This window comes from Malaclemys terrapin, chromosome 6 (assembly GCF_027887155.1).
Source record: "Malaclemys terrapin pileata isolate rMalTer1 chromosome 6, rMalTer1.hap1, whole genome shotgun sequence".
In the NCBI taxonomy this organism is placed as follows: domain Eukaryota; kingdom Metazoa; phylum Chordata; order Testudines; family Emydidae; genus Malaclemys; species Malaclemys terrapin.
The window spans coordinates 36,499,995-36,518,218 of NC_071510.1; the positions used below are offsets into that span (position 1 = coordinate 36,499,995).

At 39.9% G+C, this 18,224-nt stretch overlaps 2 protein-coding genes across 5 annotated transcripts in view; both read left to right on the plus strand.

The window, feature by feature from the left end:
- The window catches only part of CARNMT1 (carnosine N-methyltransferase 1), a 37,005-nt gene extending 21,318 nt beyond the window's left edge, over positions 1 to 15,687 (plus strand). For 2 of the 4 annotated variants that reach the window (XM_054031682.1, XM_054031684.1), the window contains exons 5-8: positions 1,954 to 2,132; positions 4,546 to 4,659; positions 5,323 to 5,426; positions 5,729 to 6,872. In XM_054031682.1, the coding sequence (XP_053887657.1) occupies positions 1,954 to 2,132; positions 4,546 to 4,659; positions 5,323 to 5,426; positions 5,729 to 5,845 (514 nt within the window). In that variant the 3' untranslated portion in view covers positions 5,846 to 6,872. Of the gene's footprint in view, positions 1 to 1,953; positions 2,133 to 4,545; positions 4,660 to 5,322; positions 5,440 to 5,728; positions 6,873 to 15,603 lie in introns of those variants that run through there. The other 2 variants (XR_008445355.1, XM_054031683.1) reach the window with 2 other exon arrangements.
- C6H9orf40 (chromosome 6 C9orf40 homolog) lies at positions 9,659 to 15,762 on the plus strand. The gene is made up of 2 exons (XM_054032223.1): positions 9,659 to 10,039; positions 15,604 to 15,762. Exons 1-2 carry the CDS (start codon positions 9,659 to 9,661, stop codon positions 15,760 to 15,762), a joined length of 540 nt encoding a protein of 179 aa, XP_053888198.1.
- Positions 15,763 to 18,224: the final 2,462 nt, after the last annotated feature.

The window sequence follows — 18,224 nt, forward strand, 5'->3', positions numbered from 1 at the left end:
TATTGAGCATCTACTAACAGAACATAGAGAGTAATCCAGCCAATTATTGCGGAAGGCCAGCTGCTCAGGCTCTGCAGGCTCCCTCGATGGTGCTGATACTACCGCCTGTTCGACTTGTACAGCAGTAGTTATGAGGCGGGCCTGCTGGCTCCAGCTCTCAGGATTTCTAAAGCAGGTCGAAAATACAGTCGAAGACCTCCCTTTTGATAATACTAAATTATTCACTGACCGCATGGATGAATCTCTGCATACATTAAAGGACTCCAGGGCTACTTTGCATTCTCTCAGGATCCAAAAGAGAGAGCTTAGTAATTTCCTGTTGGTGAAGAGATTTCATCCTGCCCAATTCTCGAGCTCCCCCAGATACCATATGAACCTCAGTGAAAGAGAGGTTCCAGGGAAGAAAACCACCTACTTCTCAACCTTTACCACTCCTGGCAGGCTTGGGAGTCAATCACTATGGACAAGTGGGTTTTGGAGATCAACTCCATAGGGTACTCCATCCATTTTACTTCTCTTCAGCTTGCCAACACCGTCCCTCTTCAGGGACACCTCTCACAAGAACCTGCTACAAAACTAAATATGCTCTCTCCTCTTCTTGGGTGCTGTAGAATTGGTTCCTGTGCAGCACAGAGGGAGTGTGTTTTATTCCAGGTATTTCCTGGTATTTGGTATTTCCAAAAAAGAATGGGTGTTAGACCTATCCAAGATATAAGACTACTAACACCTTTGTGAAGGCCCAAAAATTCAAAATGGTGACACTTGCAGCAATAATTCTGTCACTGGACCAAGGGGATTGGTTCTTGGCCCTCAACCTTCACGACACACATTTTTATATTGCGATCCACAAATCTCACAAAAGAGTCCTACATTTTACTGTTGGTCAGGACCATTTATAGTACACAGTGCACGGTTTCAGCCTATTTTCTTCCCCAGCGGCCTTTTCAAAAATTGTCAGTAGTAGGGGCATACCTCCGCAGAAAAGGAAATCTTGTGTTCCCTTATCTAGACAACTTCTGAAAGGTTGCTCCCTAGATGTAACTTCACGGGCATCTTGTGAAGCCACAGACCTCTTCCTCAGTTTGGGCCTATTATTGAACATTCAAAATGTCCACCTTGACCCCTGTGCAAAAGTTGGAATTCATAGGAGCGTGTCATTTTAGTTACTTTTCATAGTTGAAATAGTCTGGAAGGGTTTCGTGTTACTTTGCTATGTATTGGTCCACATTGCAGTGTACAGAAAGAGAAATGGCATGAGGCTGTTAAGATTAATTGCAGTACTGTAAATGTATATGCTCAAATGATATTAGTAAAACTGCGCAATGGCAAATTATTTTACTTTGCAGATCTAATGAAATCTAAATACATACTTTTGTTCAAAGGATGACCTTTCAGAAAAATGTTTTTACTTTGCTGTGCCACAAAGTCTCTCTTATTCTGACTCAAGAAAGGCAACTCTCAGCAAGAATCTAGAATGAAAATAGGTATTCTTAGGAAAATATAAAAATAAGAAAGGACTTAAGTCGTCACCCTTCTGTTTATAAAATAAACAAGTACACTCTTCCATGACAAACAAATGGGAATTCTAATGGTTTAGCACAACTGAATATATGTAATGGCAATTTTCACTCATCTTGCAGAAAGAACTGTGCTACTGGTTTTCTTTTAAGCTAGACATAAAACATGATTGAAATATACAAGGCAAAAAAGAAGAAACCCCCCTTTTCAATAAAACTGTGTGTTTTATTTGTCTTGAAGAAGTTGGAATAATAACCTAAGTAAAACCTACAGAAATACTTTATAACATCCCGATTAGCAACTAAATTCATCATACATATTGTTGAAAATCAAATCATTTTATACTTACCAATTTTATTGCAAAACACCTACTTTTCTAAGTAATACGTGAGCAGTTAGTTGAAACTGAATCGTTCTGACTTTCATATTTTCCAGATGCTCTGAAATTAACTCTCATAAACTTTATCCCTGGATTCATCAGTTTAGCAATAACAGGAGATCTGCTGATCAGATACGACCAGTTTATTTCCCTGATGTTGATCCCCACAGTCTTCCTTCTGGTGCAAACTTTTCTATGACAGCAGGGGATTTTCAAGAAATTTACTCAGAGTGCAGTAAGTAGAGAAATTAGAGGTCAGAATTCATGAACACACTAAATATAAACCCAGTATGGAAGAATAGAATTCTATTTAAAATTAAAATCAAATTATGGCTTGGATCATTAAAGTAGGCACTAAAGTTGTATATTACACCTAGATTCTTCTCAACCAAAATGAGTTGAATTGAAAGAAGCAAAAGTTATACGTGTGCTCTAGCATATTTAAGTGTCTAAATTGTATCCTTGTTGTAGGGTTATATATGCTCTGCTCTTTTAATGAGAATGGTGATATCTTGGACAACTTCCAACACTGTGATCTTTCGTGCCTATTTTCTTTCCTTGAATTAGAAGAGTGATTGATGTTAAAGAAATGCACAATATAAACAGCCTCTGCTTTTCATGGATATAAATGAAGTGAAGTCTAATTATTTATTGTTACTTGATTTAAAAATAGACAACATGGCAAATTATTACTAAAACAATTATTTACAAATAAAACAAATAGATATTCATTAACTATCAATGACCAGTATTTCAAGGATGTGCAAAGGGATAATATTTATGAAAGATCACAATGTTCCTGTCAACACAAACATCCTTATTGTCATTTGTGAAATCTGTCTGGATAAATAATTTTTGTTGCAACTGATGAGGTAATTTTTCTCCCCCTAATTCATGTACAGAAGATGACTGTACTTAAATATTTTCCACCTCAGTTCCTAGTACTAGTAAGACTGGAAGTGATGATGGATTTCTTACTTTTATCTGGAGGTTATTTGTCTATACAAGGTACTAAATAACCAGCTGGTGCTATTCCTTCCTTGCACTTGGCATACATGTTTGAACCCGCAATTATTCTCCTTGAGCTAGCAAGTTTTTGGCCTGCTTTTTTTTAGACCTTTGCCCTGCTTAAATACTGGTTTCTTAAGAAGTAGTAATATCTTTTCCCACAGGCATAGTGGCTTGTAGTCAGCCCCCTGCTACTGTTCAGATGTTTGTAGCTCAAACCAGGGAATGAAGGCTGTTGTAAGTCAGAAATAAATCTAAAAATAAATTTTTTAAAAAATATTTATTTGAAGGTAACAGGGCCTAACCTTTCATAACTTCAGAGAATATGGGTAGATGGGAAAAGGAAATCTGCACTTCAAAAGACTTTCCTTGTATCTATGCAAAGCATTAATTTGAAGAAAGGTTAAATACAATAGGAAATACAAAAGTAGAAATGTGTGGTTTTGGATAAAGATATTTCAAAGTGAAATCACCAAATATCTTGATGATGGGCAGCCTTCTGTTCTGGATTTTAAAAGTGCTAAAGAGGCCCAGAGTTCGGGTACATTTTTGTTTTCCTACTTTTGTGTACACAGTTGTGGTATCCATGCTCAAACAATTGAGTGTAAAATCAATTAATTAAATTAAAGTATCAGCTCTTGAGCCTTGCTTAATGGAAATCTGGCCCTAAGGGTATGTGTACACTGTGGTTCTTAAACTTATTTGATCATGCCCCCCTTCTTTGTATCTGTAGTAGTTTTACATCCCCGTTCCCGTCACACAAGTACATATACCAATGTGTATGGCGGCAGTGCTTCGCTCAAATCAGTTTCAGCTTAGTTTTTTGCATGTCTCTCTCCCCCCCCCCCCCCCTCCACCCTCCTTCATGGCACAAGTGATCCATTGTAATAAGAGCAAAAGCAAAACTGTAGTTGTGGTCCGTGCTTACAATTAAATGCGCACACTGCATCGTAGCAGACAGATTAATGTACAGATGGCAACAACTTTGTATAATACTGTGCACGTTTAATGGAAATCTCAAAATGCACAGCACCATGTAGAGTCAAATGCAGAGGAATCCGCTTTGCTCTAGTTATTCATTGCTGTGGGTAAAATGTCCACAGGAAAGCTTCTCTCACCCCCCTTCCCTTGGATGTATTTTGCCCCTCAGTTTTTGAGAACCTCTGATCTACACTGCAATTAAAAACCCAGTGCTGGCAGGGCTCAGGGTAAGGGGCTGTTTAAATGTGGTATAGATGTTCAGGCTTGGGCTGGAGCCCATGCTCTAGGACCTACAAGGTTGGAGGGTCCCAGAGCTCTGCCTGCAGCCTGACCCTGAATGTCTGCCCCACAATTAAGCAGCCGGAGCCCGTGTCACCTGTTACAGGCCAGCCCAGGATTTTTAGTTGCAGTGTAGGCATACCTTTATTGCCCTGCTTTTACAGTAATACAGTATTATTGGTTTTCTTTCAATAAAATGTTAGGAAATATTTAACTTCTAGCCATTCTCTTTACTGTTAGCTAAAGGTGATCTTAGGTGTGACTAAATATCTATATATTCTGATACTAAATGCTAAATACAAGCCAAGTCTGAAGTCTTATACAGAGGATTGATGTTGCAGCCGATCATGTGCACTCGATAATGTATTTTCTTTGTACAGATATGTGGGACTGCATAGCAACCTGCTTCTTCATAGATACAGCGCATAATGTCATTGATTACATTGATACAATATGGAAAATTCTCAAACCAGGAGGAATATGGATAAATTTAGGTAAATTTTTCATCTTCTTGCTCTCAGTTCTATTGCCTGGCATGACCAATGGCCCCTGGTGAGTGGGAGGAGCAGTTGCAGGGGAAGTCCTGCTCAGCATTCATAGCCATGGAATCTTCAACATTTTTAACTACCCCATTCTCTCAAGCCTCTGTGCATGTGTCAACAGTGATTTTCAGATTCTTCTTATTCAGCCAAATCTGAGTGAATTTTCATAAGGAAACAAAATGCATCTCCCTGGCCTGAGGACTGCACCCTCCAAAGTGTCACATCCATACTCCAAAGCACTGAAGTGCTCAGTTGCTTAAATTCTTTAACCATTTATTTTTAACATTGGGAGAAAAGTACATTGTTTTGCCAATCTTGTTCTCTCAGATGGCTGAACTATTTGTTGCTGAAACTTTAGTTTGTTAAAGCTGTAAGCAACTGAAAACGGGCTAATAATGAAAAGCGGTAGACAACCTAATTACAGGCACGGCTGTCAGCTAGCTCTACTTATCAGTTAGTTTTACAGCTCAGGGTGTCATATTTTTTTTATTTGTTGATTTCATACTTATCCCAAATGCTACAGAGTTGACTTCATATAAAAGTTTAGATAAAATTATACTTCTGACAATAAAATTGGTATTAGTGTTACTGAATCCCTTTATCTTTGTATTCTAGGTCCTCTCCTTTACCACTTTGAAAACTTGGCAAATGAACTTTCTATAGAATTGAGTTATGAGGATATAAAAAATGTTATATTACAGTATGGATTCCATCTAGAGGTACGGATAGATTGTGAGTAATGCTTATTGGAGTAGATGGGTCAACCAAAACTAGGCATATTAGGGCTTTTCCTTAAATGTCGTTTAATATATATTTTTAACTTTTAAGATGCTTACATGTTTATGTTGACAATTGTAGTTATATTTAAGCTGTCTGGTTTTTAATTCATTAAAGGGCAAATAACACTGACTGTAAACACATAACAGTGATGCTTGTTCAGAGGAGAAATACACATTTTGGAGGGAATTGCTTCAGGTGCTATTTCAGAAAATATTCTGAAAACTTTAATTTTTATTTTCAGGTGGAGAAAGAATCTGTATTGTCTACATACACTGTGAATGAACTATCCATGATGAAATACTACTATGAATGTGTGTTGTTTGTGGTTAGGAAACCAGAGTTGCAGTGTTTCAAATAGATTCTTCAGAAAAAATGCTGGAGATAATGCTAAAATTTACAACACACAATGGACTAGGTAATGACTGGATACAACCTCAAATCAGTGGTGCCTTGTTTATTCTTAACAGGAATTTGAGAGTGTCTATTTTCTTAATACCTGTATTGCTATCCAGATATATACTGTGCCATGCATATTTGTACTGTACTAGTGAAAATGGAAGAAAATGTACACATACACAGCCCTCATTCATCAGAATGCATACAAACATCCCATTTTCACAAGTATAAAACTCCTGTTTTAATGTCTGCCATGAGGTTGTCCTGATAAGACTGGTTTAATAATTATTCAATAGTACTGAAATCCAAAATAATTTCCCTTTTATCTGCAGCTGTCTGTAACATGCACAAGCTACAGCTCTCAGGATCTGTTGGAAAGGATGTACAATTCTATGTTTGATATCAGAACTGGGAATGTTATTTCCACTTTTGATCTGAGGCTTAAAACAAAAAATGTTTGTGTATTCTCCCTCAGTTTTTAAACAAAATTCTAATTGTTTTCATTTTTCCTTGTGACCTTATGAATGTTTAGAGGTATAATACAAGCTCAGCCACGGTTTAGAGAAGGATTTCTTAACATCAATTTAAAAATAGAATATTTACAAAATCTGAAATTATTGAACAGTGCTAAGAAGTTTCTTGAAAGCTGCATTTATTGTGACTTAACGCTCCCAGGACCATTTTCTATAGGACTGAAAATAGAAACAAAAGATAAATATTTTAGAAACTATAAATTATAATTTTCTGGCCATGCTAAGCTTAGCAATCTATTCTAATAGTTTGTTGGCTTTGGTAATTTGAATATTGATATATGAAATCATAGTATGGAGTGAAGCAAAGCATCATGTCACAAAGGAATGGGAGTAAATTAACCTTGAAACAGAAATAAGACTTAGACTGCTAATGCAGGAATTGCACTCTCACTTTGCCCATTTGAAGTTTATCAGTGTAACTTATCTGTTGCTTAAATAAAGTGTTTGAAGCATTTATTTTAAGGATTATTAGACAATAGAGAAATCCTGCTACTTTCTTTTCTTTTTAGAAAGCAGTTACACAGTTGGGACAACTGTGCCCAGAATGTAGGGCTGTGCTGTAATAATGGGGAGTCATTAAGTTTAAAATTAAGCAAATCCTATGTGGTGTTCCTTTGCCTTGCACAGGAGCTGCCCCTGGTCTCTCTTTGCAGAGCTCATCCCTTACACCCTCCTTATACCTGCTGCTGGAAGCAGCTCCGTCCCTTCCCATGATGGAAAGGCAGCTACTGCCTCCAGGCTGCTGCTGCCCACTGATACAAACCAGCTGCCTCTTGTCCCCCAGGCTGGCTCACAGGGCACATCTAGAACAGCAATCAGCTTGCTGTGCTCCAGCAGTGTTTCAAAGCCCTTTACAAGCCACATTGTGCTGCTGGGAGTGAGGTGGAGATCCCTCATTATACAGAGGGGAAGGACATGTATGTGCAGGGACTGCACCTGCAGCCCTGAGAACTGGGCCCAGCTGCCTTGTCCCAGCTCAAAGTCCATCACCAAGCCAGGAATAGAGTCCAGGGAGCTGGGGTCCTGTGGCCAAAGGCCTGGCTGCACTGGGAGTGTCTTGCCAAAGGTGGGGCTGGCCAGAGGGCAGGGAGCTGGTTTTGAGAAGGGAGGTGCTGTGAAGCTGCTCTGCATTGCACTGAAGAAGGCTCAGTAAGTGACTGTGAGGCCACGCTGCAGTCACCAGGCCATATGGCATGCCCTCCCACCCGCACACGTTGCCTCTGCTGCCAGGGTTCACTACAGAACCGTTAAATTGTGCCCCAGCAATATCAACAGTATGATGTGCCTCTACAGTAGCCCTTATATTTCTGAAGTTCTGGTGTGAACCCTGGTAGAAATCTAGGGGGCACATGATTTCTACCCCCGCTCACCTCTGGCTGTTAGCAACAACTTCTATATTTGTTTCAGCATACCTAGGTTAATTGTTGGATATTTGATTGGAACTTTAAGGCAATTTACATGTGGTACTTTAAATCTACCTCTAATAATGTTTCCTTGTTCTAAGTAAGTTGCCTACTAAAGTAAATTAGATGGATATTAATCCACAGCTTGTAATTTCATACAATCATTTTGTATTTTGAAGTTATATAAATATTTTCTATGAGAATAATTATTAAATGACTTGTGTTGAGGAAGGATCAAATTAACTGCTTTGTTCTCTTTACATTAATCTAATGGTTAACTTAGCTACACTATCATCCCCTTTGAAAATCCTTTTAAAAGTAAAAAAGGTAGGGTAGGGAATCAAGCCGTTTCCATGGAAATGGCACTGAATAATAGATTTTAAATTTATGGTATTTTAAACTCTCACTCATTCATCTAGCTGTGGTATCTTTTTCTGGGCATTGATAAGGTCATTTTTAGCTTTCTGTTTTTAAGGCAGATATTTTATGCTTCCAATTTTGCTTTAATTGAAAGTACAATTTTAAAGTTCACATGGGCAAAAAGGCATTTACTATTTTAAATGCTGTCTAGGAGCATAAAGCCTGCATGTTTTTAAAAACTGTTCTGCTCAGATCCCTATCCAGAAACCATATTGGACTAACAGCAGTTTTCAATAAGGGTTTACTTGTAGGTAGTCTGAACTTTCTAAAAGGAATCTGATTTTTTGCTCTTTTAATAAAAATAAATTAGTCCAATCTCAACTAAAGCCCATTGAAAGTTTAGATGCTGCCATTAAGGGAAATAAAAATAAATAAACTTTCTGCCTTTAGAAGGCAACTGATGGTCTCCTGTGGCTTTTTTCCCCCTGTACAATCTACTCTAATCCTTTATAGATAGATACATTCAAAAAGCTTTTTACATTTTTAAATTTGTTGAAATAAGGCACATTTAGGGTAAATGTTGATCATACCAGTCCCTTTAAACCTGTATTATTGCCCAATCGCTCTTGACCTTTTAATTCAGTCTGCATACTGTGTGGTACTGATTTTATTTAGATAATCCTTACTAGAAGTGCCAGCTTTCTCCAGCCCAAACCTAAATTGTAAGTAGTCCTAGTTCTAGAGCTAGAAAGCAGTTATGCCAAAGCAACAGCAAACTTTGTAAAAGGATAAAGCTGCAAAAAGGTGAATGTAGATTTGAGCTTCATCCCCAGAGATACTATGTCCCTAACGAGGGATGTACTAAATCCCTCTTTATGTGACTGGTATGCCCACAGCTGGACGCTGGTGGTGAATTGTAGGTGCCACCCTGGGCCAAGATAAATACAGTGGCTGAAGTGTAGCTCCTCTGTCCTGGGCGGGATTAAATCAAATCAGCACTTCTCAGCTCTAGTTTATAACATGGGTCCTAAACACCTGGACGCCGGTAAATTACAGGTGGTTAGTGGGGTTGTGTAGCTTCGGGCCCGCGTTACCCCACGGGGTAGCTACACAACAGGAGGGAGTTCCGAGGCGAGCAGCTAAACCCGAGAAAGGCGCGGGACGGGGTGACAGATTAATGACCAGCCGGGCAAGAGGTTCACACGGTAATAGCCAAAACGCGTGGCCGTGTCTAGTCTCGCCCTTGCGTTGTCGGCCATGACGGCTTCCGGCCCACCACCGCGCACCAGCGACCTGGCTGCATGCGCGCTCCCCCTAGAGGGCACTACGAGACGCGGAAGGGGAGGGAAGGACAGAAGCCTCCTTAAGCCGCATGCGCGCCTAGCCCCGTTCTGCCCGCTGGGAGAGAAGGGCTTGCGCCCGCGCGCGCCACGGAGGTACCGCCGCTCCAGTGCTTGAGCCGCTCGCGCTCAGCCCCCGATGGCCAAGCGACACGCGGAGCCGCTAGTGTGTCACGTGCCCTGGAAGCGTTTCCTACCCGAACCGCCTCCGCTGCTCTGCGCGCCTGGGAGGCGCCCGCGGGACGGCCCCGAGCTGTGGAGCCCTGTCCGCGCGGTACCTGGGGACCCTGACAAGAAGCGGAAACTGGAGGAGGCCGAGGCGCCTCCGGGGAAGCGGCCTGGACTCAAGGGCAACAGGCGCGGGGGGGAGCCCGGAGACCCCGCCAGCCCGGGAGGGAGGAGGCAGCAGCAGCGCGGGGGAGACGTAGGGCCCCGGGCGGAACAGGCGATGCGGGCAGGCGGTGTCGGCTTGGGGGCGCGAAGCCCGGATCCTCGGGGGGAAGAGCGGGGAGCCGAGGAGGTAAATGTGGGGGAGGGGGTGGTGCTGATCAGGGTGGGCTGGCTGTTAGGGTTTCGGGAGAGTCCCAGCCTGCAGCCCGGGCTCGGTTCCGGCGCATCAGGGCCCCTGTGCCAGGCGCTGCACGCACTGAGGGGGGGACACCCAGCTCCTCTGTGGGGTGTCTCCCGCATGAGTAACAGCCTGGTAAAATCCATGCAGAACGCACAGTGTGTCCTCATCCTCAGCTTCTCCCTTCACACCAAACTCTCTTAAGTGGCCACATAAGTCACGTGCCATTACTGGGTGTGGCCAGCAAGTGTTGGGTTTATTTGAAACATCTGGTGGTTGTTCACTGTCCAGGTACAGTTGCTCCTCCCAGCTACTTCTGTGTAAATCATGTTTGAAGGTTGAGCCTTACTATCTCTGCTTTTTAACATAGCATCTTTTGTAGCTGGACCAAGTTAGTGTTTCACTACACAAGTGATTCTTCAGCTGGGCAATATATAAAGGTTATTTGGATCAGTCTCTAACCACAAAGCCATAAGTGCTGGAACTAGGGTATGCTCCAGCATCCCCTGGCTTGCAAGTAGTTTCCATGCATGTGGCATACAGGGTTTACAGTTTGGTTCAGTTGCTCTCAGCACCCCCACTATACAGATTGTTCCACCACTGCTGCACAACATTTACTGGTTTAACACAGTGCACAGACTTCACTCTATTTTTAACTAGATAAGGTACCTTACTCTGTATTTCTAAGATTTCTGTGTAGCTTGTGCCTCCTGTAAATGGAGTCTTCCATGGATTACTCATGCCTCCTTCAGGGGTCTTTCATCTCACTGGGACACTACAAGGACCTGTATCACCACTCTCCCTCTCTGTACTCATTCTTTAGGCAGAAGGTAAAACCCAACTTTTCTGGAACGCATGACAGTTTAGTTTGACTTCACTTCACCATTGGAATACACACAAGGAGGAGCCCTAAAGATATACCATGTTAATGGCTGACAACATTTCTGGATTACTAAATCCAAAGAGTGGAGGCTCTTTCCTTGGAGGTTTTTAAGGCCCGGCTTGACAAAGCCCTGGCTGGGATGATTTAGCTGGGAATTGGTCCTGCTTTGAGCAGGGGGTTGGACTAGATGACCTCTTGGGGTCCCTTCCAACTCTGATATTCTATGATTCTCAGAGACTAATTTTTCACTGAAATTTTTTCCTGGCACAGCTGTTCTGTGCAGTGCTGCCAGAGTGGCCCGCATGAAGCAACAGGTCCAGTGGGAAGATGTCACAAATAAGTATCAGTTCAATTATTATTATGATAAAAGTGCAATTTGCAGATCTGTGATACTGTCCATTATATGCAATATTATAATGTAGGGGGAAAGTACATACTTCTAACCTGTTGCATATCTTTAAACCTGTGGTGAGGCAGAAAAATAAATGTAGATTTAAAAAAATGAAACTAAATGGCAATGGTAGGCAAGAGTTCCACAACACTTAACTTTTGCTGAAGGAAATTCCTAAATAAAGCAACTGTAAAACCTCCTCCCCAATTATAAATCATAGAAGCTGGGGGTAGAAAAGATCTATTAGTTCATCTCCCTGCCAATTTAGATGTTTTAACTGAAAATAGAAGCCTTGACCAAATTAATAGGGAATTCTTGGAGACTTAGTATTTTTGAAAATCGGGCTAATTATAGACTTAAGGCCCTAGTTTTAGGTACCCATTTTTTAAAATCTGAGTCCTTGAAGACATAACTATGTTCAATTGAGAACTGTGTTGCACTTTCTGATTTCCACATACAGTGTCATGTTCTCTTCTCCTGCTCCTTTTTCTTTCCCTCATGGTAGAAATGTACATATGAAATGTGTAGAATTATCCCACAAATGAAGTGAGGAAGGATTTTTCAATCCAATGGAAAACCCATACTAGGCCAGGCTTCGTACAAGAACATCTCTATTTGGAAGGAGAAAAGACAGACTCCTTCCTCCATTGAGTATTTTGGTAGCACAAGTTGGTTTAAGGATTTGTATTGGAAATGTTGAGTTCATTATTTATCTCTGTTTTTACCTTAAATCAGGGTAATTGTAATTACTAATTGTAATTATGTAAACCTTTTTTCTTGTATAGAAGGCTGTAAACGTACCTTGTTCTGTCTTACTAAGGAGATAGATATGACTTACTGAAAACAATTCTGCAGAAAGATTTTATAAAGATTTGTAAATTTCTGTTTTTAAAGTACCTTTTGGGCTATATGTTGACAAATAAGTATTGACAAATTTACTGGTTTCTATAAACTCTGCTTAGGGTGCTTCTTTTTTGATATCCTCTAGCTTCAAATTTATCAGACATACACACTCCTGAAGAGGTGGAGTTTTTTGATAACAGAGCTACTTGGTTACTCTACCCATCTAACCTATTTATTTGGGGTCCAGCACACAGCTAACTCAATCATTGATGTTTCTACTGCTCATAGCTCTCCCAAACAGCAGCATAATGAAATTAACATTATTCACAATTTTATTGCTTCCTATAGATGTCATAATAACAGTAGCAAAACAGACTGGAATCTTTTTTAATGTCATGCTGCTGCTTGGCAAAGCTGTTATAACTGCATTTGTCCTAGAGCTGACTTTTTGCAGACTCAAGAAGACAGCATAGTGTGTCACATATGGGAGTTTATCTTTAGTTAGAAAAATCAGTCTTTTAAAACGAAAGATTAAATTCTACAGAATTCTACAGAAATTGATGGTTTAAGGTCTTAAGGCTTTCCACTTACCCTTGACAAGTGGATTTTCGAAGCCCTGTTTTGAAAATATTCGAAGGTTATACGAAAGATCTGGCCCTTTCCCACACATTCTTTTTGCTCGTGTTTGGCACATGCAGTGATCTTTTGTGGTCTGAAGTTATCCTTTCTTTGGCAGTATAGATTGTGCATGATACAAAGAGATTTTCTCTTTGTTACGTTTGTTTTTTCCTTTAGATAAATAAGCTGAGGTCCTGATCCTATAACAACTTACACACATGCTTAAAGTTAAGCACGTGAGTGGTCCCATATCAAATTAAGCATGTGACTTCTTTGCATTGGGGCCCTACATTGTAACCACTTGGGAACAGGGATTGTCTGCTGTATGGTTGTAGGGTTCCTAGCACAATCGGACCCTAACTTGTTTGAAGCCTGTATAAGCTTCAACAATGTAAATCGTTACTTTTTATTTGCATCATTGATACTATGCAATATAAAAATTTTAGTTTGAAAGATTTTGATGCCTGCAATCCTCTATATTATAAATGCAGTTTCGTTTTTATTTCAATTAAAATGTAAATAGCTCTTCCATCTCTATGGCACTACGTTCTCCTACTGCTTGTGGCACGGACATCTAGCTTATGGGTATACTATGCTGTTTTAGTCTGTTTCCAAAGAACTTGTATAAATGAAAAACACAATTTGTGATAGTAAGCAGTACATTGCCTAGCATATTGGTGTTCTGGTCCTTGACTAGAGTTCCTAGGCACTATGGTAATACAAATAATAATGATAAAGTACTGTTAGCTGAAAACATAGTGCATTTGTGCACATGTATGAAAATGTAGGTTTTGCAAAATGCCTAGAGATCTTCATAAAAACCACACGTTGAGTTCAAACACTTAATATTATGACACCAAATGACTGCCTGATAATTCCATGTTATTATTTTATCACATTTTGTTCTCTTCTACTGCGGAGCCAGCAGAGGGTGCAAAATTTTATTATTTCAAAAGCCATGTCTACACTCAATGATGCCAATTCAGTAGTTAGAAATACCATATTAATTTCAAACTCCATTAGAAATGGAAAGTTGTTTCAAGATTCTGAGTATTAGAAACAATACAGTAAAACAAAATTATACAGAACTACATGTCCTTTTAAATTGTGACAGGAGTAATTGTTTTTGCTTAGTCCCTTAGTTTAGGAAGGAATCATGGGTCTGGAGGAACAACTTTTATACATAACGGATATTTTATATATTCCACAATGGATGACTTGGAGGTTTACTTATGTTCCCTTTTTATGGTCTGTTTCTTCAACAGAAACAGTCTTTGCATGGAGTGTCTCACTCCATTAACTTTAGTGCTGCTTATTTAAGTAATGATCTCTGGCTAAAAACAGATAGCAGATTTGCCAGCAGAAAGGGAAAAAAACAGTTTTGTAACAAATCTGTCTGTAGAGTAAATCAGTAATGAATTTGTTCCAGTCTTATCAGTTGTCATCTGCACTGCTTATCATATACCCTGTTGAAAATTCATGATTAACATTACTTTGTTTGTATTTGCATATATGTAGATGTAGAAAGAAAAACTTAACAGAAAATATTAGAAATCTTTTCTAATATATTGCTTTCACTGTAGCTACCATTCTTTAAATATATCTACCATAGATGCATTCAGTTCTCTACTGGGGAAATACTTATGATTCTTGTAACTGATAACACTTATGGCAGGGATGGGCAAACTTTTTGGCCCAAAGGCCATATCTGGGTGGGGAAGTTGCATGCAGGGCTATGAATGTAGGGCTGGGGCAGGGGGTTGGGGTGTGGGAGGGAGTGCAGGGTGTGGGAGGGGGTGCGGTGTGCAGGAAGGGGCTCGGCAAGGGGTTGGGGTGGAGGAGGGGTGCGGGGTTTAGGAGGGGGATCAGGGCGGGGGTTGGGGTGCAGATGGGGTGTGGGGTGCGGGCTCCAGCCTGGCCCCGCTTACCTGGAGCAGCTTTGGGGTGGCAGCGGCTGGCACCACGTCCCTGTGGCCCCTGGGGGAGGGCAGAGGGCTCTGCGCTCTGCCCTCACCTGTGGGTTCCACACCCGAAGCTTCCATTGGCCGGGAACAGGGAACCGCGGCCAATGGGAGCTTCGGGTGTGGAACCCACATATGAGGACAGCGCGCTGAGCCCTCTGCCCCTCCTCCCTTCCCCAAGGGCCACAGGGACATCGTGCTGGCTGGTTCCAGGAGTGGTGCGGGGCACACGGTGCCACGGGGGTGACAATCCTGCAGGCTGGATCCAAAGCCATGAGGGGCTGGATCCAAAGCCATGAGGAGCTGGATCCAGCCCACAGGCCATAGTTTGCCCACCCCTGACTTATGGAAATGTTCTTGAATGTTCCTTAAGCTAAGAAAGGTCTCATGAGTCTCAGACTTTGAAATTGTCCATAGTGTTCGTATATTTCGTGAGAGGCAACAAAGGAGGGTTTGTAATGAACAATATTGATTTGTGTAAAGTTTAAAAAAGTGCAGAAACATTGCCTCTTAAATATATCATTGCATGCATAAACTGTGAGCTGCAGTAGACATGGTTGTACACAAGGTACTCAAAGATAATACAATAGTCCTCAGCAAAAATATTTAAATAATTATGCCAAAAACAGAAGCAAATTATTTGGTTAGGATTGTCCATTATTTTTTAGTGTATTACATTTAAAACATTTAAGAAAGTAAAATATATACCCCTAAAACCATCTGGGAAATATCTCTTGGTTCAGTTTCTTTTGCAAAGGGGGTTATTCTCTTCTTTCTGCTGCCGTGCCATACATTAACACATTGTGTTTTATTTCCAAAGCATGAGGAAGAATTTTGGCAATACAACTCATTCCAGTACTGGAGAGCACCGTTACCTGCTATTGATCTGTCTGTCATTCTGGACTTAGATGGGGAGAACATGACAGATGCCAGAACTACTTCCAGGACTGAAATCATAGAGACTGAAATGGAGACCTGAGTAATTAATTCCTCGTAGCAAATCTATTTTGAGGAGGCTTGTTTCTGTTTGTGTTCAGGCTTTTCCTACTTTGGAACAATAAGTATATTTCTGACATTTTGAAAAAAAGAATTTTATACTTTTGTCAATCTGCACAAGTAAGGATGGGTTTGTCTACATTGATTAAAGGGTCATTGGACACTTGCCAATAAACTGGAAAGGTGAATTTACCTATACAATGAAGAGAAGGCTACTGACGCAGGACTGGCAGAAATATTTGAAAACATGGATGTGTAACAATTTGTAGAAAATCAGAATTTATTTCTGGACTTTCATAGCCAGCAAAATGAATAGCTTGGAGCATTACCTGTAGAAGACAAATGCCAAAACATTCCTCCTGCCCTGAACAGAAAGGATGTAGTTAACATACATAAAAGTGAAATTTTTATACCATGCACTTATTTAAAAAAACTACACCAAAACAACCACCTTTACAATCTTTTCTGATGTTTTTGCTTTAGATGTTGAACAAAAACAACAAAAATCAGATTTCTATGCAAACCAGAAATGATTATGGTGGGATATTCTTTTCTGCTCATAGCTACCCTAAGTTACTTCACCTTCTCACTAGTGATAACTCGAAGCAGTGGGTGGCTTGTGGGTGTTTTGTTTTCTTTTTCACATGCTCAAGTTAGTGCTATTCCCATTCTTTGTGTCATTGGGTTTAGAGCATTTTGTGGAGTTTAACTGCCTGAGATGTACAAAGCTGACAAGAAGAGGAGTGTGAAATGATCAGGCACACTTTTTCAGGGTTGAGTGATTAGGTCCTGGGCCTGCAAAGACTTGAGCACGTACATAACTTTTCATCCCTATGTAGTCCCATTGAATTAATGTGCTGCTGCAGGATTGGGACCTTAGAGCTCTATTTTTTTTTATTTGATAGACTTTTGTCGGTAATAATTGGCCGAAATTAGATGTCTTATCAGTGAACTTTGATTTCATGTGATTTGTCTCCAAGTAGGTGGAAACGAGATATTTTTGTTGGTATCATATCTGCTTTGAGAAGGTTTTTGGTGAATTTTTTAAAAACTTATTTTGTTAAAAACAGAGTTTTCAATGTATATTTGAGCATTTTTGTACTATATTTAAATTACCCAACTTTTCTTCTGTCTTCAGAATGTTACTGACATAATTATTATTTGTTATTGCTTGGATATGTTTGTTTACAGAACTAAGTTGGATGGCCTACTTAGTAAACATTTGGAAAATCCTTTTTAGTGTTCGTACTTTGTCTTCGGTTTTTACACTGTGTGCAGCTTGAATTCATTTTTTGTGGTGCACACAGAGGTGAAGAAAGGGGCTAGACCTGGGCATAGCATGAAGCTTTTGCTGGAAATCTTCCTTACCATGCTGCTTTGGTGTATCCTGGTTCTCTCCTCAATGTTCCCCTTGGCTGTGTTCCCGTAAATAGACTTCTTGAACTCAAGTGGCCAGTATTGCTGGATATTTGTCAGATTGTATTGGTGTTTTTATTTGACTAGATCTCAGTTGCACTATAGCAAAAAAAAAAAATTTTCATTTGTATGGGATCCTACATCTCCAGAGGGGTAGCTAATACTCTAATCATTGCTACTATATCAAGGTCCATTTTTAAAGCTTTTATTGTTTATTTTGACTGTTCAATTTTTATTATTTAAGTTTTACAGCATCTTGGATTTAAAGGGACATAGTCAACTTTTTTAAAAAAATCACTTTTGTGCATAAAATTTAAAAATTATGTACTTTTCAATAACACCTATGTTTACTATAACTGAAAGAAGTTAGTAGAAAATAAGATTTTTCTTTCTTTTTTTCTTTGTTTATTTTGTATATTTGACATCTTTGTGTGTGATCAGTCCCCCTATTTCCATAAGTTCTTGTGGTTTATTTATCCAGCAACAAAGTAGAAAAATCATTTTTAAAAATAGGAAAATATTTTAAAATCACAAACTATTAAGGGAGTCAGGTACAAGCGTAGTACCTAAAATTACTTTTAATTTGATATTTTAACCTGACCATATTTTTGGCAGTGTTTTTATAAAACATGAATAACATGCACATTAGCAAAGGTTACAGTCATACTCCACTACCCAGTTGTTTAGCAGCCTATTGAACTAAACACTGACTAGAACCAATTACTGTTTCAAAAGGCGCCACAGTTACCTTCAAAATTCCAGGTAAGAAAATGTGAGGCAGAAGAATAGAGAATTTAAAAAAAAAAAAAAAAAAAAAGGTGTGCGCATCTTACACTGCATATGCTGAAAAGACAAATTTGGTTACTAGTATGTCATTCTTTTCTATATATCATCTGTGCAAGATTCTCACTCCTAGGTCATGTGTTCTTTAGTACAAGACTCAGAACTGTTCTCATTCTCAAGATTAGAACACAAATCACGTCCCTTTATGGCTTTTGGGCACAACACCCCTTTAAATGTCTAGTTGGT

Coding starts and splice junctions, on each gene's coding strand:
- C6H9orf40 (XM_054032223.1), top strand. CDS start 9,659: ATGGCCAAGCGACACGCGGAGCCGCTAGTGTGTCACGTGCCCTGGAAG. Junction 10,040..15,603: donor AAGAGCGGGGAGCCGAGGAG/GTAAATGTGGGG, acceptor TTATTTCCAAAG/CATGAGGAAGAATTTTGGCA.